Consider the following 23,796-nt stretch of genomic DNA (forward strand, 5'->3'; position numbering starts at 1 on the left):
GCGAAAATATGTTGCGTGGTGCGAGGCCAGTAAGGCCCGACGGAGGAAATTCAACTGGGTCGATTCCTACATTTCCTGCAAACAGGAGTGTCTATGGGCCTGAAATTGAGGTCCATTAAGGTTCAAATTTCGGCCCTGTCAATTTTCTTCCAAAAAGAACTAGCTTCAGTCCCTGAAGTTCAGACGTTGTAAAAGGGGTACTGCATATACAGCCTCCTTTTGTGCCTCCAGTGGCACCTTGGGATCTCAATGTAGTTTTTGGGTTCCAAAAAGTCACATTGGTTTGAACCACTTAAATCTGTGGAGTTAAAATATCTCACATGGAAAGTGGTCATGCTGTTGGCCCTGGCCTGGGCCAGGCGCGTGTCAGAATTGGCGGCTTTATCCTGTAAAAGCCCTTATCTGATTTTCCATTCGGACAGGGCGGAATTGAGGACTCGTCCTCAGTTTCTCCCTAAGGTGGTTTCAGCGTTTCACCTGAACCAACCTATTGTGGTGCCTGCGGCTACTAGGGACTTGGAGGACTCCAAGTTGCTAGACGTTGTCAGGGCCCTGAAAATATATATTTCCAGGACGGCTGGAGTCAGAAAATCTGACTCGCTGTTTATCCTGTATGCACCCAACAAGCTGGGTGCTCCTGCTTCTAAGCAGACTATTGCTCGTTGGATTTGTAGTACAATTCAGCTTGCACATTCTGTGGCAGGCCTGCCACAGCCAAAAATCTGTAAATGCCCACTCCACAAGGAAGATGGGCTCATCTTGGGCGGCTGCCCGAGGGGTCTCGGCTTTACAACTTTGCCGAGCAGCTACTTGGTCAGGAGCAAATCTAGTGATGAGCGGGTTCGGTTTTACTCGGTTTTACTCGGTTCTCAAAACGGCATCTTATTGGCTCACGGATGTCACGTGTTTTGGATAGCCAATAAGATGCCGTTTTGAGAACCGAGTAAAACCGAGTAAAACCGAACCTCGCTCATCACTAGAATACGTTTGTAAAATTCTACAAAATTGATACCCTGGCTGAGGAGGACCTGACGTTCTCTCATTTGGTGCTGCAGAGTCATCCGCACTCTCCCGCCCGTTTGGGAGCTTTGGTATAATCCCCATGGTCCTTACGGAGTCCCCAGCATCCACTTAGGACGTTAGAGAAAATAAGAATTTACTTACCGATAATTCTATTTCTCGTAGTCCGTAGTGGATGCTGGGCGCCCATCCCAAGTGCGGATTGTCTGCAATACTGGTACATAGTTATTGTTACCAAAAAATCGGGTTATTGCTGTAGTGAGCCATCTTTTCTAGAGGCTCCTCTGTTATCATGCTGTTAACTGGGTTTAGATCACGAGTTGTACGGTGTGATTGGTGTGGCTGGTATGAGTCTTACCCGGGATTCAAAATCCTTCCTTATTGTGTACGCTCGTCCGGGCACAGTATCCTAACTGAGGCTTGGAGGAGGGTCATAGGGGGAGGAGCCAGTGCACACCAGGTAGTTCTAAAGCTTTTCTTTTGTGCCCAGTCTCCTGCGGAGCCGCTATTCCCCATGGTCCTTACGGAGTCCCCAGCATCCACTACGGACTACGAGAAATAGAATTATCGGTAAGTAAATTCTTATTATTGCCTTCCCCCATCTGTTACACATGGTGAAAAGAGGAAGATAGAGAAATGCACGGACATGACAACAGACTGCCACAGAGAAGTAAAAGAGAAAGAAGATGACACAGACAGAAGAGCAGTGATGTTGGCATGGATAGAAGAGCAGAGACTAGCATAGATAGGGCATAGTCAGAGAGGCTCACTCAAATAGAGGGGTTGGCTCAGACAAGAGGAGAAGGGGTTGAGAGGCTGGCACAGACAGGAGACACTGACAGGAAGATGTTTCATACTTTACTTGCTTTCAGTACCTCTGCAGTCCAATGACTCAGGTTCTGGGGTCCAAAGAAGGAGGAGTAATGGTGTGGTCAAGAAACCTGCAGCAAATGCTCTGGCACTCACTGATCCCTAACCTCCTCCAGAGCAAATGCGACAGAAATATGGCACTGGCATGCACCTTAGCATAGCTATGCTGGAGATTAGAAAATTATCTGTAGACTAACAAAAAAAAAAAAAAAGGACAAGCGGGCTGACAGAAGAGCGAGCACTTCTGAACTATGTCACATCTCTGCCATGCTTACCGAGTTCCATCAGCCCTGGCTGTGACCTAGTTAATGATGATGAGATCAGGTGCTGTATCCTAGCATGTTCTGATGGGTGACAGCGCATGTTGTAACCTGGTTGATGATGAGTCACCGTACGTGCTGTGTCTTTTCTGATGATGGATGAGCGTATGTGCTGTGTTCCACATGTTGGCTGGTGAAAGTGGGTGCTGGAAGTGTACTTGCCATTGATGGCACTTATTGTCATGTAGTGCAGGCGGATGTATAAATGATCCTCACATTGTTATAGAACTCACTGCAGTTACCCTAAATAGTCACGCGGAAGAACATGGGTGTCACATTTCTGCTGGATGTTGTGTCCTTTGTGCTAATAAGCTATATAGTCAGAGTACATGCTTATGTGTGGCAAGCATTGTGTGCTGCATTCTCAGCTTGAGACTGACACTCGCCAGATGTGGTTTACAAGAAAGTGTTTAGAACATGTGGCAGAAATATGGTGGAAATATGATGTCACTGCAAAGCCCACGGGTCTCTAATAATATGGGACTCTGGCTGATAGGGGATGCCCAGGCTTTTTTATTCAGAGGTCTGTACTGGGTGCAGGGCAAAGTCCCCAGGCTGAGCCTAATCTCCATATTGCCCACTTATATAAGATTTCTCTCGCTACAGTGCAGTATTAGCGTAGTGTGCAGTGCTGCTCAGTACCACAGCTCTAGTCCTGTAGTTTGACCCACTGATCTCTCAATGACCACCTTGAGATCAAGTGCGCTAGGAATACGGTGCTTAACTCATCCCCAGATCTTAGTAAAGCTGCGCTGACCTGTAGGAAATTAATTTAAATGTAAAGAATAAATGGATAAGTCAGTTGGCAGATAAGCAAGCACCTCTAAAATATGACGCCTCCCTGCCAAGCTTATCAGTTTCTGCAGGCACTGAAACTGATGGGCCTCTCTATATGCAGGCCTGGGGATGTAGTCTGATAACCCTATTAATAATCTGGCCTTGTCTATAGGGAGCAGTGACTTTTTATACATCGAAAAGGCTGTTTATGATGTTAGCCAGTGACAAGATCAGCCTACTGAGGGTGATAAAATCTCAACCTGCCTGTATTTCAACACTGATATCTATCTATTCTGTTTCCCTATACATCTAAGATTTTCAATTAACATTTAGGATTAAAAAAAGCGTAAAGGGGGGTACTCACGGGAGAGATGTGTGCTGAGCGATCTTAACACAGACCGCTCAGCACACATCTCTCCCCCCGCTCAGCACAGCGCGATGTGCTGAGCGAGGGGGAAAGCCGACGGGGGGCCGCTCACTTCACACAACGGTGAAGTGAGCGACCCGCTAGATTGAGCCTGCATGCAGCTCAATCTAGCATCGGCGATAGCGATGCGCGGGGCCGCGCATCGCTATCGCTGGGGGGCATACACACGGCAGATCCGTGCTTAAAATCTAAGCAATCTAGCAAGATTGCTTAGATTTTAAGCACGGATCTCTCCGTGTGTACCCCCCTTAACTCACACTGAGAGATGTCAAATCAGCAGATAAAACTTAAAACTGATGGCTCTATACCAAGTATTGACTTTGGTACCACAGTTGAGTGAAAAAGACATCAGCAGTCTACTTAGGTAATAAAACTGAACCTGCCTTGATAATGATAATTATCTGTTTTATCCGTCTACCTCTATCAATCCAACATTATTTTCATGTAAAAAAAGAAAAGTTAAATCTGAGAAGTAAAATCTGTAGGTTCCATCTGATAACTAACGGCTCTATACCAAGCAGTTACATTGACTACAAAGCGGAGTGGCATCGCAAAGGCTCTTTATAATGTAAGCCAGTCACATGATCAGCCTACTGAGGGAATAAATCACAAACTGCCTGTATGTTAGCACTGATAGCTATTTATCTACTGCATCTATGTATATACATCTAATATTATTTACCTGTAACTTTTATCTTAAAAACAAGCTTACCTTACACTGAGAGATATCATATCATAAGATACAGCTGACCTTACACTGAGAGAGGTCATATAATCAGATATAGCAGACATCTGGCAGTTCAATACCAAATAGTTGCTTTCATGTCAAAGCTGAGTAACATCACAAAGGCTGTTTATGAGATTAGGTAATCACACGATCAGCCTACAGATGTGCTAAAACTGAAACTGTATGCTTTTAACAATTGATATATATCTACCTATCATTTAGGTGAAATAAAAAATTACCTTAGACTGTGAGATGTCTTCCTAAAATATACAGCTGATAACTGACAGTTCCATACAAAGCAGTGACATCCCAAGGGCTGTTTTTGATGCTACCCAGTCAGGTGATTAGCTTACTACAGTGATAAATCACAAACTACATGCATTCCACCACTGCTATCTATCTATCTATCTATCTATCTATCTATCTATCTATCTATCTAGTTAAAATAAGCTTCTTGTATGCTACACTGTAATGTTACATAGCATGGTATCTGTATCAACATTAACGAGAATAGATGCATACGATGGAGCTCAGCCTCTGAAGTCTCTTACCACCTGCCACTTTAGTCTCTTCCACGCTACCAGTCTTCTTATTATGTGGGTCGTGGTTCTTAAATTTGCTGCAAGCCTCTTTCTTCCACTTGTTACTCCACTCAGCGCTAGTTAGGGGCTCTCACGCCGGTACAGTTGTGTGTGCTCTGCACTGCACCGTAGAATCACTGCTCCCACACTCACTGACTCCTATCTGCCAGCATAATTTCCGGATGCATATCCTGCATTCATTTTAACACCAATATCTATCTCGATCCATCTAGCTGTCTAGCATTTATTTTAATATAATAAGAAGATGCCTTTCATGGACAAGTTCATAGTCTTGCACTGCAGAAATAGGGAAAATAGACAGCATCTGTGGAAACATTCTCATGTTCCAAAAGGAACACTGGAAGATTCCGACCATCTCTGATACATCAATAGCGTCATCAAAGCAAATAAATAATTCAAATGAAAGCTCTCTTGGTGGTCATAGGACGGACAACTTTAGGACTTCATAACTTCATATCTGAGATTTCTCTGCATTTTGTGTCAGCCCCTTAAATTCACAGGAGCTATATCTTCTACCTGGGCAAAAGAGGCACAGACCACCACTAAAGAATAATGCAAAATAGCATGATAGAGTATATGCTTTTAACAATTGATATATATCTACCCATCATTTAGGTGAAATAAAAAATTACCTTAGACTGTGATATGTCTTCCTAAAATATACAGCTGATAACTGACCGTTCCATACAAAGCAGTGACATCCCAAGGGCTGTTTTTGATGCTACCCAGTCAGGTGATTAGCTTACTACAGTGATAAATCAAAAACTACATGCATTCCACCACTGCTATCTATCTATCTATCTATCTAGCTATCTATCTAGTTAAAATAAGCTTCTTGTACGCTACACTGTAATGTTACATAGCATGGTATCTGTATCAACATTAACGAGAATAGCGATCTGATCTGAATGACCCCATGTCCAATTCTGCAAAAATCCCACAGATTATCTATGAGTATACTTCTACAATGATTCATGACAGTAGAGGAACATGGCACAAAAATGTACAATACCTTTGTACATACCGTCTCTAAATATTTTAAGTTGATGAAACAACTTTAATCATTTTTGGAAAAGAAAGGACTACAGGGTATAGTTACCCCAATCCAAGAAGAAATTAACTGCTTGTGTACAAACTCTTTAGTATATGTTGCCAAGGAGATGGAAATGTAAAATGATTACCAGTTAATTAAATGTCCTTGATTACCATAACGACAGCCTAGTTCCTGCCTTTTGCATTGCTTTATTATAGTTTTTACTATTATTGTTCTCTTCACATGTTGTTTGTAATGCTGGGGAAGACTTAGAAGAGTAGGAGGAGCAGAGCTGGTCTCATATGCTTCCAGTCAAAACTTATTTCATGCCTTGCTTCAGCAAATATGAGCATTAAATATTTATCTTCCACCATGGTGGGAATCAAGGAAATGAATTACATTTTCCCATTTCAGTTTCACACATACACTAAATTAAATACTGTAGCCCAGTAGAGTAGAGGTCAGCAAACTGGGTGTTCTTTAAGTTGCACCTTTTGTAGCCAATTCTGCACTAGTAGCCAAATGTGTTTGTTTTTTCAGGATGCATATTACATTTACATTTAAATGCAAACTGTGGGGGCCATTCAGATCTATCGCTGCCCTGCGTTTTCACACAGCAGGCGATCAGGTACTAAATGTGCATGCACCGCAATGCGCACGCGCGTTGGACAGCAACAACGGGCATCGCTGGTCAGAGACGGGATAGTGCGAAAAATCCGTTTGCACCGGCATTCGCAAGGTGATTGACAGGAGGAAGCAGTTTGTGGGTGGCAACTGACCGTTTACTGGGAGTGTTCGGAAAAACACAGGCATGCCCAAGCGTTTTCAGGGAGGGTTTCTGATGTCAGCTCCGGCCCTGATCAGCCTTATGTGATCGCACTGGAGGAGCAAGTCCTGGGCTGTGCAGAGACTGCACAAAGTGGATATTAGCAGCTTGTCGTACACATAGCATCGCACGGCGAATATACACTCCCCCTGTAAGCGGCGACTATCTGAATGCAGGACAACAAAATTAACAGACTAGCGATCAGATCTGAATGACCCCATGTCCAATTCTGCAAAAATCCCTCAGATTATCTAGGAGTATACTTCTACAATGATTCATGACAGTAGAGGAACATGGCACAAAAATGTACAATACCTTTGTTCTAAGATTATGTAAATGATATGAATGGAAGTGTGAAAATGTAAGTAAACTGATTATGATAAAACGTTACAGAACATGGGTCTTCTAGCTAAAACTATACTGTGTGCAGTACACAATCCTACAAGAAATTACCTGAAACATTTTCAACTACTGCCTTTTGGCAAGTGGGTTTAGGTTTCAAAATTTTTGGTTTTCCATTCACAGTATCACTGTTGATGGGTAAAGCTGATAAGGATAGAAGAAGAAAAAGAGGAAAGAAAGGAAGAAGAAAATGAAAACAGGAAGAAAAACAATTTAGAGTAAGAGAAATAAGGAGGTGCACACGGCAAAGGGAACACTGGTAATCAGAACAATTATAATAAACTCTGCAATTTAACATGGAGTAAAATTGAGGTACTTTGCATAATTTTTGGCCAAAAATATGGACCCACCTGCCGCGACCCTCATTAGGGTTAGGGCTAAGGTTCAAGTCCAGAGCACGGGACCCTCCTGGGCCAGCATAGAGAAGAATATAGATTGGGGGAAGGGACTGATGTTTGAGTCGGTTGTTACTGTTAGAAGTGTATTTTTACCCATCCATAATGTAAATCCTCACCACCCAGAGGCTTTTACTAGTATTTTGCGGCTTTTATCTTACAATTTACAAACTTTTAAAAAACGTTGAACGATTATAGACAAATCTTTGTTGCATTCTGACAATTTAGAGACCTGGAATAGTCCCAAAACGTTTTTCACCCTTAGTTCTGGAGTCCATGCACTGCTTAAGGAAACCCCATTACTGCCCATTCTCTCTTTCTTACAACAATTTAAGCAGAATAGTAAAAGTCTTACTTGTTGCATGCCCAATTGGTGCAAGCTGTATTCTTTGTCCCGCCGATCCAACCTCCTTCTTGTGAAATGAAGGGATGTATCCTCCTGGTGTATTGTATGCTGGTCCTACAAATCCTCCTAAAGTGCCTGTAGAATGACCATATAATTATGTCTAATCTCTCACAATTCAGTGATCTATATACATGTGACTTCCAAAAAAAACCAACAAACCTAAATGACACACTCAATTTTACAAAGTCCGTGGCTGCCTTACTGTAGCTCTTGGCCTCCTGTGCTATATATTACATTTTTGGAAGCTTAGGCTATTCTCCTGGTATATTACTTTAACCATCATTTCAAACAATAGTTGAAAGCCAATGGGGTCACATTCAGTGATAAAATGTAGGATCATCTTATAATAGTAGCAATTTGGGTGCATTGACCCTTATAACTGAAGAGGTGAACTTAGGTGGGAAGAGGTGTTGTTGCATAGGCAAGGTACGTGTGGTATAAAAGATATACAGTAATTAGATAGACAGGCATTAGGTGGACTCCATATGGTCGACACGGTCAAAAGGCCGACATGGAAAAGGTACAGTACAAGAGGTCGACAGGTAATAAAAAAGTTCGACAGGTTCAAAAGGTCGACATGCAAATGTTTGAAACAATTTTTATTTTTTATTTTTTTAAGTTTTTTGGGTGTCGTTTTGTATGTTTCATCATCTGTGACCACAATCAGTGAAAATGTGTACTCTCGCAGGCTTGCTGTGCTCGCTACAGGTTACTATTCTCAATCGTAGTCCACATGGATGTTAAATCAAGCAAAAGTAAAATTATGTGAAACCCCTCCAAAACCTGTTACCTTTTTGTATCTGTTGACAAAAAGCACTGTCTACCTTTTGAACCATGTCAACCCAATGTATGTCAACCATACGGTGTCGACCGATTGACCGTCTATCTAGACACTGTATACATTGGAACTCAGGCAAGGTTCAGTGGGGCATGTTAATATAAATTCTGGCCATGCAAACCTGCAAGTAAGGTAGAATACACCAGTTAGAAAGCATATAGTGTAAGGCAGGTGCAAGTTGATGATGACTATTTTTTATTTATTACCAGTTATTTATATAGCGCACACATATTCCGCAGCGCTTTATAGAGAATATTTGGCCATTCACATCAGTCCCTGCACCAGTGGAGCTTACAATCTATATTCCCTACCACATGTACACACAGACACATTCACACTAGGGTTAATTTTTGTTTGAAGCCAATTAACCTACCAGTATACTGTATTTTTGGATTGTGGGAGGAAACCGGAGTACCCGAAGGAAACCCACGCAAGTACGGGGAGAATATACAAACTCCACACAGTTAGGGCCATGGTTGGAATCGAACCCATGACCTCAGTGCTGTGAGGCAGTAATGCTAACCATTACACCATCCGTAGGCAGAGGCAGCCGCTTTACAAGATGTCTATAGCTCTACATTTGTGTAAAAATACACTACGAGGTAAATGTAATAGTCTTCCACTTGCAGGCATCCACAAGATCCTGCCAACGCAGGCCGATGTTTTAAAGTGGCAGTCATTTAAATGGCAAAGCACAGAGAGAGAAAAAAAAATATTTGTGGGGCCACTTTCAGTATATATCAAACTTAAAACAAATATTTTTTATTGGTATACATTAAAATAGTGGCACATCAACAACAGACTCATAAACAATATAAAATAAACAAGGTCAAAACACCTCAGATGTTTCAAAATTCATTGCTTCCTTCACTAAATTCCCTGTACTCTCATCAGCTGATACAGTACTGACCAGACTGCGTAGAAGCAGACAACAGATATCGGTCTAGATTTTATTACTCGGTGCCTACACCGTTCAGCAGGGCAGTTTCTAGATATTATGGCCAGTGCGAAGAGTAAAAAATGCGCCTCCCCTTGAATATTTAAAAAATGCAGGATACCGAGGAACTTTTTTGAGCGCTGCCCCCGTTCTACTGGGAACATTACAGAAGTACAGCAGATGTCTGATATAGTGGGCTGAGTTTTTTTCACACAACTTGATCTACCTACTTTGATCTCTCTAATCTAACTTCTTATCCACAGTATATGGTGGTGAGGTGCACCCATTCCTTAGCCTATGTGTATATGACAAATAGGGAACAGTAGTAACAGGATAACTGCATGGTGGATTCTTTTCCTACTATACTCTTCTTACTGTACCATTACTATTTCCACCACCTTGGACAGAGACAATACATTGAAAGGAATTAATGACACGTTACCCAATGATCTTAAAGTGCAGCAGTTATTTGTGTGTTCTGAGTTCACAATAATTTTGGTAATTGTACCGATTTATGTGTACTATGGTTGATCTATAGTTTCACTGCTGCTGTATGTCCACATGGTAGAGTGGATAACACGATATATTATATACTACTGTCACGAGCCTAAATGATATGGGCAGACTGTTGAATCGTATGCCACTAAAATATACATGTCAATGCTCCTATTATGATGTGTATCTGCTAAGGATATCCTAAATGACTGCACCGATTGAATGGCTCCAGACATATGAAGTGCTGTTTGACTTAAGACCATAATTGATGATCTTTACCCTGAAGTCATTATGCTTCCAAGACCATTTACGGGATACAGTTTGGGACATTTGAGTATACTCTGAGTGACAATTACAATTCTGATGCATTCTAGCAGACACTTACTACAATTCTGCCCCTGGTTATCTACTACTTAGAGGTTTCATGCATGACATTAGGTGGCAGTGACATTTAAACATCTTAGACGTTTTGACCTCATTTATTTGATACAGTTTGTGTCTGTTGTTGATGTGTCACTATTTTAATGGGGATGTAGATATGTAACCGGCAGTTGGGAGACCGCTGGTCACTATACCGAACCAGGATCCCGACCGATTAACAGCCCGACAGTCGGCATGCCGACTAACCGGGACTATTCCCACGTGTGGGTGTCCACAACACCCATAGAGTGGGAATAAAACCTGTGACTAGCGCAGCGGGCCACCTCCCCCCCTGCGTGGCAAGCGCAGCGAGCCCACAAAAAGCTTAATTACGCTCACCTCCCCCCCCACACACGGCAATCTAAAACTCGGGATCCCAGCGTCGGTATGGTGATCGGCGGGATCCCAAACACCAGTCACCTGAACCCAACCCTTTTAATGTATACCAATAAAAAAAAAATTGTTTTAAGTTTCATATGTTACTAAGCGTGCTCCCACAAAGAGATCATTTTTTCTCTCTGACTGTGCTTTATACTGTATACCTAAACTCTAGGGGGCACCACCAAACTAAAATATATGCTATATTCCTGATGTAAGAGGATACTCTGAGAATGATGTCTCTGACTCTCTTATAAGCAATTCTGGTTCACAAATCTTTGATTATACCTGTGCAAGGGGACTTATGCTCCCTTTTCTTCTGATGAAATTGGTAAAGCCAAGCTGGTTTTGCTTTTTAAATGAGTGCCACTTAAAAACATCGGGCAGACTAGCCAGGACTTTGCCGATGTCTGCAGGCTATTACACTTACCTCTATATTTCTGTGCATGTTTCTTTTAAATAAAAATAGGCCCAATATACTTCCAACTCTGCAACCGCATCAAAATCCTTTATTTAATACCAAGATACAACATCAACTAGATAAAATCCTGATAAATGTAAATATCAGAGCAAATAGATATATTTTTTCATAAAAAAATAATAATCAAGTAATGGGATTTCAATAGAATATGCATACATACTTCACAACTAGCATATAAACTGATGGTACGAAGCAGGATGATGGAGACCCACACTAAATTACTTGGAACAGCTGCATTATCTACTCTTGTCTTGCGCACACATTATTACCTGCATTGTTCCTATTAAATGTAACTCCACCACCGACTGGAGCAAGCGGTTTCGAGGACAGTGCATTGCTCCAGGTGGAATGATTTAATTCTTTATTAGTGGATATCAGTCCTGCATTCTTTGGGTTCATACCTTAGCACAGTAAAAAGAGATGAGTTACAGATTAATAAATTAAAGATCTTATTTTTATTCTTTACATCTTGTAAATTACATATTTGAATTAAAAACAAAGCAGCAATCTCAATGCTATTTATACCATTTATAAGTGGCTATACAGATTGAGTATCCCTTATCCAAAATGCTTGGGACCAGAGGTATTTTGGATATAGGATTTTTCCGTATTTTGGAATAATTGCATACCATAAAGAGATATCATGGTGATGGGACCTAAATCTAAGCACAGAATGTATTTATGTTACATATACACCTTATACACACAGCCTGAAGGTAATTTTAGACAATATTTTTAATAACTTTGTGTATTAAACAAAGTTTGTGTACATTGAGCCATCAAAAAACAAAGGTTTCACTATCTCACTCAAAAAAGTCTGTATTTCGGAATATTCCGTATTTCAGAATATTTGGATATGGGATACTCAACCTTTAAATATGCCAGATACTACATATCCCCTATCACAAGCCCAACAGATACATCCTTTGTAAGATGACCCATCATCAGAACTTCCGGGAATAACGTGCCCCCAACATTATTACAGATCATAGAAATCACATACGAATTCTGTGGCCTGTATTTTTGTATGTCCATGTAACTCATCATGCAACTCAACCTTACAATACAGGATACATTGGCCAATATATAAATAAATCTATTAGTACTATAGTGTACTTGTCATGGTTACATATACTTCTCTGTGATATCCCAGTGACTGCTACCATCTTACTATTTAATTAAAAAAATAAGATTTTACTCACCGGTAAATCTATTTCTCGTAGTCCGTAGTGGATGCTGGGGACTCCGTAAGGACCATGGGGAATAGACGGGCTCCGCAGGAGACTGGGCACTCTAAAGAAAGATTTAGTACTACCTGGTGTGCACTGACTCCTCCCTCTATGCCCCTCCTCCAGACCTCAGTTAAGGAAACTGTGCCCGGAAGAGCTGACAGTACAAGGAAAGGATTTTGGAATCCAGGGTAAGACTCATACCAGCCACACCGTATAACTCGTGATAAACTTACCCAGTTAACAGTATGAACAACAAACAAGCATTACTCAACTGATGCCACATAACATAATCCTTTAGTAAGCAATAACTATATACACGTATTGCAGAAAGTCCGCACTTGGGACGGGCGCCCAGCATCCACTACGGACTACGAGAAATAGATTTACCGGTGAGTAAAATCTTATTTTCTGTAACGTCCTAGTGGATGCTGGGGACTCCGTAAGGACCATGGGGATTATACCAAAGCTCCCAAACGGGCGGGAGAGTGCGAATGACTCTGCAGCACCGAATGGGCAAACTCAAGGTCCTCCTCAGCCAGGGTATCAAACTTGTAGAACTTTGCAAATGTGTTTGAACCCGACCAAGTAGCAGCTCGGCAAAGCTGTAATGCCTAGACCCCTTGGGCAGCCGCCCAAGAAGAGCCCACCTTTCTTGTGGAATGGGCTTTCACTGATTTTGGATGCGGCAATCCAGCCGCAGAATGAGCCTGCTGAATCGTGCCACAGATCCAGCGAGCAATAGTTTGCTTTGAAGCAGGAGCACCCAGCTTGTTGGATGCATACAGGACAAACAGCGAGTCAGTCTTCCTGACTCCAGCCGTTCTGGTCACATAAATCTTCAAAGCCCGGACTACGTCAAGCAACTTGGAATCCTCCAAGTCACCAGTAGCAGCAGGCACCACAATAGGTTGGTTCAAATGAAAGGATGACACCACCTTTGGCAGAAATTGCGAACGAGTCCGCAATTCTGCCCTATCCATATGGAAAACCAGATAGGGGCTTTTACATGACAAAGCCGCCAATTCTCACACACGCCTAGCCGAAGCTAAGGCCAACAGCCTGACCACTTTCCACGTGAGATACTTTAGCTCTACGGTCTTAAGTGGCTCACACCAGTGGGATTTCAGGAAACTCAACACCACGTTAAGATCCCAAGGTGCCACTGGTGGCACAAAAGGGGGCTGAATATGCAGCACTCCCTTAACAAACGTCTGAACCTCAGGCAGTGAAGCCAGTTCTTTTTGGAAGAAAATGGATAGGGCCGAAATCTGGACCTTTATGGACCCTAATTTCAGGCCCATAGTCACTCCTGACTGTAGGAAGTGCAGGAATCGACCCAGCTGGAATTCCTCTGTAGGGGCCTTCCTGGCCTCACACCAAGCAACATATTTTCGCCATATACGGTGATAATGCTTTGCTGTCACATCCTTCCTAGCCTTTATCAGCGTAGGAATAACTTCATCCGGAATGCCTTTTTCCGCTAGGATCCGGCGTACAACCGCCATGCCGTTAAACGCAGCCGCGGTAAGTCTTGGAACAGACAGGGCCCTTGTTGTAACAGGTCCTGTCTGAGAGGCAGAGGCCACGGGTCCTCTGTGAGCATTTCTTGCAATTCCGGGTACCAAGTCCTTCTTGGCCAATCCGGAACAATGAGTATTGTTCTCACTCCTCTTTTTCTTACAATTCTCAGCACCTTTGGTATGAGAGGAAGAGGAGGAAACACATAGACCGACTGGAACACCCACGGTGTTACTAGTGCGTCCACAGCTATCGCCTGAGGGTCCCTTGACCTGGCGCAATATCTTTTTAGCTTTTTGTTGAGACGGGACGCCATCATGTCCACCTGTGGCAGTTCCCATCGATTTGCAATCTGTGTGAAGACTTCTTGATGAAGTCCCCACTCTCCCGGGTGGAGGTCGTGCCTGCTGAGGAAGTCTGCTTCCCAGTTGTCCACTCCCGGAATGAACACTGCTGACAGTGCTAGTACGTGATTCTCCGCCCAACGAAGAATCCTGGTGGCTTCTGCCATTGCCACCCTGCTTCTTGTGCCGCCCTGGCGGTTTACATGGGCCACTGCCGTGATGTTGTCTGACTGAATCAGCACTGGTTGGTTTCGAAGCAGAGGCTTCGCTTGACTCAGGGCGTTGTATATGGCCCTTAGTTCCAGGATATTGATGTGCAGACAAGTCTCCTGACTTGACCACAGCCCCTGGAAGTTTCTTCCTTGAGTGACTGCCCCCCATCCTCGGAGGCTTGCATCCGTGGTCACCAGGACCCAGTCCTGTATGCCGAACCTGCGGCCCTCGAGGAGGTGAGCACTTTGCAGCCACCACAGAAGAGACACCCTGGCCCTGGGGGACAGGGTGATCAGCCGATGCATCTGAAGATGCGATCCGGACCACTTGTCCAACAGATCCCACTGAAAGATCCTCGCATGGAACCTGCCAAAGGGAATGGCTTCGTATGACGCCACCATCTTTCCCAGGACTCGCGTGCAGTGATGCACCGATACCTGTTTTGGTTTTAGGAGGCCTCTGACCAGAGTCACGAGCTCCTGAGCCTTCTCCTCCGGGAGAAACACCTTTTTCTGGTTTGTGTCCAGAATCATGCCCAGGAAGGGCAGACGCGTCGAAGGAATCAGCTGCGACTTTGGAATATTCAGAATCCAGCCGTGCTGTTGCAACCCTTCCTGAGAGAGTGCTACGCTGACCAGCAACCGCTCCCTGGACCTCGCCTTTATGAGGAGATCGTCCAAGTATGGGATAATCGTAACCCCTTGCTTCCGAAGGAGCACCATCATTTCCGCCATCACCTTGGTAAATATTCTCGGTGCCGTGGAGAGGCCAAACGGCAACGTCTGGAATTGGTAATGACAGTCCTGTACCACAAACCTGAGGTAGTCCTGATGAGGTGGATAAATGGGGACATGCAAGTACGCATCCTTGATGTCCAGAGACACCATAAAATCCCCCTCTTCCAGGCTTGCAATGACCGCTCTGAGCGATTCCATTTTGAACTTGAATCTTTTCAGATAAATGTTCAGGGATTTTAAATTCAATATGGGTCTGACCAAACCGTCCAGTTTCGGTACCACAAACATTGTGGAATAGTATCCTCTTCCTTGTTGAAGGAGGGGAACCTTTACCACCACCTGCTGGAGATATAACTTGTGAATTGCCGCTAATACTACTTCCCTTTCTATGGGGGAAGCTGGCAGGGCCAATTTGAGGTAACGGTGAGGGGGCATCACTTCGAATTCCAGCTTGTATCCCTGAGACACAATCTGTATAGCACAGGGATCCACCTGTGAGCGAACCCACTGGTGGCTGAAATTTCGGAGACGCGCCCCCACCGCTCCTGGCTCCTGTGGAGCCACAGCGTCATGCGGTGGATTTAGTGGAAGCCGGGGAGGACTTCTGTTCCTGGGAACTAGCTGAATGGTGCAGCTTCTTTCCTCTACCCCTGCCTCTGGCCAGAAAGGACGCACCTCTGACCTTCTTGCTTCTCTGTGATCGAAAGGACTGCATTTGGTAATACGGTGCTTTCTTAGGCTGCGAGGGAATATATGGCAAAAAGTTTGACTTCCCAGCCGTAGCTGTGGAAACTAGGTCCGAGAGACCGTCCCCAAACAATTCCTCACCCTTGTAAGGTAACATGTAACATGTGCTTTTTGGAGTCGGCATCACCTGTCCATTGCCGAGTCCACAGGACCCTTCTGGCAGAAATTGACATTGCATTTATTCTAGAGCCCAGTTGGCAAATGTCCCTCTGGGCATCCCTCATATATAGGACAGCGTCTTTTATATGCCCCAGGGTCAGTAAAATGGTATCCTTGTCTAAGGTATCCATTTCCTCAGACAGATTATCTGTCCATGCTGCTACAGCACTACACATCCAGGCCGACGCAATAGCCGGCCTCAGTATAGTACCTGAGTGTGCATAAACAGACTTCAGGATACTTTCCTGCTTCCTATCTGCAGGATCCTTTAGGGCGGCCGTATCCTGTGACGGCAGGGCCACCTTTTTAGATAAGCGTGTCAGAGCTTTATCTACCCTAGGGGAGGATTCCCAGCGCATCCTGTCCGTTGGCGGGAAAGGGTACGCCATAAGTAACCTTTTGGAAATCAGCACTTTCTTATCAGGGGAATCCCATGCTTTTTCACATAATTCATTTAACTCATGTGAAGGGGGAAAAGTCACCTCTTGCTTTTTCTCCCCATACAGTACATATACACCCTTTTGTCAGGGACAGGGTTTTCCTCCGATATGTGCAATACATCCTTCATTGCTATAATCATGTATCGGATGGCTTTAGTCATTTTAGGCTGCAACTTTGCCTCATCGTCATCGACACTGGAGTCAGAATCCGTGTCGACATCTGTGTCAACCAACTGGGATAGTGGGCGCTTTTGAGACCCTGGCGGCCTCTGAGCTGCAGAATCAGACACGGGTTGAGACCCTGACTGATTATCCAACCTTTTATGCAAGGAGCTTACGTTATCATTTAACACCTTCCACATATCCATCCAATCAGGTGTCGGCGCCGTCGTCGGCGACACCACAGTCGCCGTCGTCAGCGACACCACAGTCACTTGCACTTGTTCTGCCTCCACGTAACCGTCCTCGTCAAACATGTCGACACAAACGTGCCGACACACCGCGCACACACAGGGAATGCTCTAATTGAGGACAGGACCCCACAAGGCCTTTTGGGGAGACAGAGAGTATGCCAGCACACACCCCAGCGCTATATAACCCAGGGATTACACAGTAACTTAGTGTTTACCCAATAGCTGCTGTTTATGATAATTTGTGCCTAAATTTATGTGCCCCCCCTCTCTTTTTACCCTTTTTCTACCTTGATACTGCAGGGGAGATCCTGGGGAGCTTCCTCTCAGCGGAGCTGTGAAGAGAAAATGGCGCTGGTTAGTGCTGAGGAAGAAGGCCCCGCCCCCTCAGCGGCGGGCTTCTGTCCCGGGTCTGTGTAATAAAATGGCGGGGGCTCGTACATATATACAGTGCCCAGCTGTATATATGTGTCTTTTTGCCAAGAGGTATCCTAATTGCTGCCCAGGGCCCTGCGCCCTACAGTGACCTGAGTGTGTGGGTAGTGTGGGCGCAATGGCGCACAGCTGCAGTGCTATGCGCTACCTCATGTGAAGACAGGAGTCTTCTGCCGCCGATTTCGATGTCTTCTTGCTTCTGCCGGCTTCCGACTTCTGGCTCTGCGAGGGGGACGGCGGCGCGGCTCCGGACGACAAGGTCAGGTCCTGTGTTCGATCCCTCTGGAGCTAATGGTGTCCAGTAGCCTAAGAAGCGCAACCTAGCCGCAGTTAGTAGGTTGCTTCTCTCCCCTCAGTCCCACGTAGCAGAGAGTCTGTTGCCAGCAGAAGCTCTCTGAAAATAAAAAAACCTAACTAAAATACTTTATTAGCAAGCTCAGGAGAGCTCACTAAAAGCACCCAGCTCTGGCCGGGCACAGATTCTAACTGAGGTCTGGAGTAGGGGCATAGAGGGAGGAGCCAGTGCACACCAGGTAGTACTAAATCTTTCTTTAGAGTGCCCAGTCTCCTGCGGAGCCCGTCTATTCCCCATGGTCCTTACGGAGTCCCCAGCATCCACTAGGACGTTAGAGAAATCTGCATTAAGGGGTATGTGTCCAGTTCAGCAGTTACTTATGCAATTTAACTTGTTCTTTATAGGATACATTTCCAAAAACACAACTCTTACTACTAATGATAATAAGGTTACCTGGAAGGTATCTTGATTGTCTAAGGTAATGTTGTTTAGCTGATATCATTTGCCCAGAGTCTCTTCTCAATACACCCACATTTGACGAACCTTTATTTAATTCTCCAGTGGAAATGGAATCTGTCAAACTGAAAATGAACAGTACTTGCAATGTATTTTACTACTGACATTAACTACCATGAAAGGGCAAAATACAATATTAAAGGATGACTCCACCCACAACTAATATTTTATTATTTTGTAATGTTCAGTGAGTTGAAGGGGTTGCACCCCTGGCCTAACTGAATACAATGAACTACAGATGCGTCCTCATACATCTTACCTCAATACGCAATGTAGTGGGAGATGCCTGGCGTGAGTGAGCTGACAGGTCTCGTGCAACTCTGATTGCGCCGGGTGTCCTTTTTTTTTTACTAAAAAGGACACACAAGCAGACTCTGCTGATTAAAAGGATATGCGGCATGCCTAGATTTCCTGTGCGTCTGTGGCTGTGACTGCTTACGAAATGGTATGTTATAGTGTTTTCTAGGTATGCAGTTATGGTCGCACACAGAAAATAGGCATGCAGCATATCATTTTAATTAGCATATGCTGCTTGTTTTGCAAATAAGATACACTTTAATGGAAAAAGTTGCACATAAAGACACTCGTGGCTACCTACACACACCAAGGTATGGTGTGACTAGACGGGCTATTTAACGTGCAGGGAGGCTAGATGTTAGTGGACACATCTGTAGCAGGTGTTTCTGGTCACAGAGGCTGGAAAGCAATTTCAGCCCTATGTCCACTGTTTCAGTCTCAACTGGCTGATGTTAAAAAAAAAAATGCCTTTCAGCCAGTAAGTAGTTTAACCCTTTAATAAAAATAAATACATTAATTGGCAAATGGCTAAAGCTGGATACGCACCTGATGACTGGATGCGGCAATGTGATACAACACCACATTGTACCGCGTATACACTATATGATCCCCTGTACAATGGCGCAATGTATTGTTTCTTGCTGCATGTAACAATGTCAGCCGTGGAATCATCCCAATGTATGTGCAGCACATCCAATGGGACGATTCAATGAATGACTAATTGGGACTCACTATACGATGTGTACAATATATCGCCCTGATCCACATCAGGATGATCTATCGCTAAATACAGTTGTGCTCATAAGTTTACATACCCTAGCAGAATTTGTGATGTTCTGCCATTTGTCAGAGAATATGAATGATAACTCACAAACTTTTCTTTCACTCATGGTTAGTGCTTAGGTGAAGCCGTTTATTGCCAAACAACTGTGTTTACTCTTTTTAAATCATAATGACAACAGAAACTACCCAAATGACCCTGATCAAAAGTTTACATACCCCAGTTCTTAATACCGTGTATTGCCCCCTTTAACATCAATGACAGCTTGAAGTCTTTTGTGGTAGTTGTGGATGAGGCTCTTTATTTTCTCAGATGGAAAAGCTGCCCATTCTTCTTTGCAAAAAGCCTCCAGTTCCTGTAAATTCTTGGGCTGTCTTGCATGAACTGCACGTTTGAGATCTCCCCAGAGGGGCTCAATGATATTGAGGTAAGGAGACTGAGATGGCCACTCCAGAACCTTCACTTTATTCTGCTGTAGCCAATGACAGGTCAACTTGGCCTTGTGTTTTGGATCATTGTCATCTTGGAACGTCCAAGTACGTCCCACGCGCAGCTTCCGGGCTGATGAGTGCCAATTTTCCTCCAGTATTTTCTGATAACATGCTGCATTCATCTTGCCATCAATTTTGACCAAGTTTTCAGTGCCGTTGTAGCTCACACATCCCCAAAACATCAGCGATCCACCTCCGTGTTTCACAGTAGGAATGGTGTACCTTTCATCATAGGCCTTGTTGACTCCTCTCCAAATGTAACGTTTATGGTTGTGGCCAAAAAGTTAAATTTTGGTCTCATCACTCCAAGTGACTTTGTTCCAGAAGTTTTGAGGCTGGTCTCTGTGCTGTTTGGAGTATTGTAAGCGGGATGCTTTGTGGCATTTGCGTAGTAATGGCTCTCTTCTGGCGACTCGACCATGCAGCCCATTTTTCTTCAAATGCCTCCTTATTGTGCATCTTGAAACAACCACACCACTTTTTTTCAGAGAGTCCTGTATTTCAGCTGAAGTTATTTGTGGATTTCTCATACGTCCTAGAGGATGCTGGGGTCCACTTCAGTACCATGGAGTATAGACTGTTCCGCAGGAGCCATGGGCACTTTAAGACTTTTCAAGGGTGTGAACTGGCTCCTCCCTCTATGCCCCTCCTCCAGACCTCAGTTTAGAAACTGTGCCCAGGCAGACTGGATGCACTCCAGGGGAGCTCTACTGAGTTTCTCTGAAAGACTTTATGTTAGGTTTTTTATTTTCAGGGAGGACTGCTGGCAACAGTCCCCCTGCTTCGTAGGACTTAGGGGGCAGAAGTCGGAACCAACTTCCTGAATAGTTTCATGGCTCTGCTTCTGGCTGACAGGACACCATTAGCCCCTGAAGGGTACCGAACACTAGCTGTGGCTATGCGCTCACTCCCACAGCACGCCGTCACCCAACTTACAGAGCCAGACAGGTGAGTGTACAGAAGAGAATCATCAGATCAAAAGGTCCCGCCAGCGGGCGAGAACGCTGCGCGCCATGCTACCCTTCAACACAGGCACAGCAGAGTGCAGGGCGCGGGGGGACGCCCTGGGCAGCATGAAACCAAATAAAAACTGGCTAATAAGGAGACATAAGTTGCTGAGGCACAGTCGTACCCCCGCCAGTATGAAAATTAGTATTGAAATTGATGAGGAGAAACGCGCCATTGCGGGGGCGGGGCTTCCTCCTCAGTGAGCCAGCACACTGCTCAGCGCCATTTTCTCTTCAAGCAAGCTGCAGAGAAGAACGCTGGTCCTCCTCCACTTCTGAACAAGTATCAGGGTGCAAAACAGGGGGGGGGGGCACAGTATAAATTGGTGCTGTATTGTGAATTTATCATTATAAAAGCGCTACAGGTCTGTGGGCAGTTTTGTGTTACACAGGGTTTTTATCACTAGCGCTGGGTTGTGAGCTGGCAAATCCTTTCTGTGTCCTTCTGACATATTTTACTGTGGGTCTGTCCCCTATAAGTCCCGGAGTGTCTGTGGTGTGGTTGTGCACGTGTGTGACATGTCTGAGGCAGGGAGCTCTTCCCCTGAGGGAGCCATTTTAGGGACACAGAATTGTAATGTGGTGGCGCTGCCGGCACACCACGAGCCTGAATGGGTGAAAGAATTACGTGATAGTGTGAATCATATCAGTAAGAGATTGGATAAGTCTGAGTCTCATGCAGAAAACTGGAGAAAATCAGTGGATGTGGTTTTTCATAGTTCTGCCTTTTCATCCAAAGGTGACCCCTCTGGGTCACATAAGAGACCATTTGCACAAATAGTACAAACTGATACCGACACGGACTCTGATTCCTGTGTCGACACTAGTGATTCCAGGGGAATAGATCCTAAATTGGCAAAAAGCATTCAATACATGATTGTTGCTATAAAGGAAGTCTTGGAAGTTACGGAAGCCCCTCCTTTACCTCAGGAGAAGGCTTATTTTTTTATAAGGAAAAGAAAATTAATGTAACTTTCCCTCCTTCTCACGAGCTAAATACTCTCTTTGAGGGAGTTTGGGCAAACCCTGAAAATAAATTTCAGATTCCCAAAAGAATTCAGGTTGCTTATCCATTCCCGGCAGAGGACAGTTAAAGATGGGAGTCACCCCCCGTTCTAGACAGTGCCCTGTCACGTTTAACTAAAAAGGTGATTCTCTGGGACGGCTTCACTAAAGGAGCCGGCAGACCGCAAGTTGGAGACTACGTTAAAATCTATTTATGTGGCCAATGGTACGCTACTCAGGCCCACCATTGCTTGTGCGTGGGTGAGTAGTGCTATCAAAAAATGGTCAGACAACTTGTCATCTGAAATTGACACGATAGATAGAGACGAGATAATCCTAACCTTAGGTCATATTAAAGATGCGGCTGCATACATGCTAGAAGCCATGAAAGATATTGGGCTCTTGGGTTCAAAAGCTGCTACTATGGCAGTCACAGCTCGGAGGGCGTTGTGGATTCGCCAATGGAATGCTGACGCAGATTCCAAAAGAAATATGGAGGCTCTCCCGTATAAAGGTGAAGCCTTGTTTGGAGATGGGCTGGATGCTTTAGTCTCTTCGGCTACCGCAGGTAAGTCGACATTCTTGCCTTATGCTCCTGCGCCAGCAAAAAAGACACATCACTCTCACATGCAGTCCTTTCGGCCCAACAAATACAAAAAGTGTAAAGGTTCCCCTTTCTTTGCAGGTAGAGGGAGGGGAAGAGGAAAAAAGTCCACAGCGTCTCCAGGAACAGAAATCAACCACTGCTTCTACCAAATCTGCAGCATGAAGCTGGGGCTCCTCAGTCAGCTCTGGGTTCAATCTGGCCTGGACCAATGGGTCTTGCAAATAGTGTCCCATGGATACAAACCGGAGTTTCAAGACTTCCCCCCATGCCGATTTTTCAAATCGACCTTGCCAGCTTCTCTTCCGGACAGAGAAGTAGTAACAGCTTCAATTCAAAAATTATGTCAGGATCAGGTCATTGTCCTGGTACCCTTGTCACAACAGGGAGAAGGTTTTTATTCAAGCCTCTTCGTAGTTCCGAAGCCGGACGGCTCGGTCAGACCAATTTTAAACCTGAAATCTCTGAATCTCTACCTGAAAAGATTCAAGTTCAAGATGGAATCTCTGAGGGCAGTGATTTCCAGTCTGGAGGAAGGGGACTTCATGGTGTCAGTAGACATAAAAGATGCTTACTTGCATGTTCCCATTTATCCTCCTCATCAAGCTTATCTGAGATTCGCAGTCCAGGATTGCCATTACCAGTTCCAGACGTTGCCGTTCGGACTCTCCACGGCACTGAGGGTGTTCACCAAGGTGATGGCAGAGATGATAGTCCTCCTTCGACAACAAGGAGTCAATATAATTCCTTACCTGGACGCTCTCCTGATAAAAGCGAGATCCAGGGAATGGTTGGTACAGAACATTGCACTCTCCCTGTCAGTACTCCAACAACACGGTTGGATCATGAATTTTCCGAAGTCGCAGTTGGAACCAACGACAAGATTGTCCTTTCTGGGGATGATACTGGACACAGAAGTACAGAGGGTATTTCTTCCAGTAGAAAAGGCTCTGGAAATCCAGAGAATGGTCAAACAGATTTTGAAGCCAACAAGAGTGTCGATCCATCAATGCATTCGGTTGTTGGGAAAGATGGTAGCGGCCTACGAGGCCATACAGTTTGGCCGATTCCATGCCAGAGTATTCCAGTGGGACCTGTTGGACAAGTGGTCCTGATCCCACCTACACCGGAAGATAATCCTGTCCTTCAAAGCCAGGATTTCGCTCCTATGGTGGCTACACAGTTCTCACCTATTAGAGGGACGCAGGTTC

The 23,796-nt window shown here is 44.5% G+C and overlaps 1 protein-coding gene across 10 annotated transcripts in view; it reads right to left on the reverse strand.

The window, feature by feature from the left end:
* Window positions 1-23,796, reverse strand: part of MAK (male germ cell associated kinase) — a 175,670-nt gene that overhangs the window by 8,399 nt on the left and 143,475 nt on the right. For 9 of the 10 annotated variants that reach the window (XM_063923142.1, XM_063923144.1, XM_063923141.1 and 6 more), the window contains 4 exons: window positions 18,338-18,465; window positions 11,624-11,755; window positions 7,755-7,880; window positions 7,056-7,148 (listed from right to left, as the gene is read on the reverse strand). In XM_063923142.1, the coding sequence (XP_063779212.1) occupies window positions 7,056-7,148; window positions 7,755-7,880; window positions 11,624-11,755; window positions 18,338-18,465 (479 nt within the window). The remainder of the gene's footprint in view (window positions 1-7,055; window positions 7,149-7,754; window positions 7,881-11,623; window positions 11,756-18,337; window positions 18,466-23,796) is intronic. The other variant, XM_063923148.1, reaches the window with a different exon arrangement.

Source organism: Pseudophryne corroboree, chromosome 5, assembly GCF_028390025.1.
Source record: "Pseudophryne corroboree isolate aPseCor3 chromosome 5, aPseCor3.hap2, whole genome shotgun sequence".
NCBI classification, from domain to species: Eukaryota; Metazoa; Chordata; class Amphibia; order Anura; family Myobatrachidae; genus Pseudophryne; species Pseudophryne corroboree.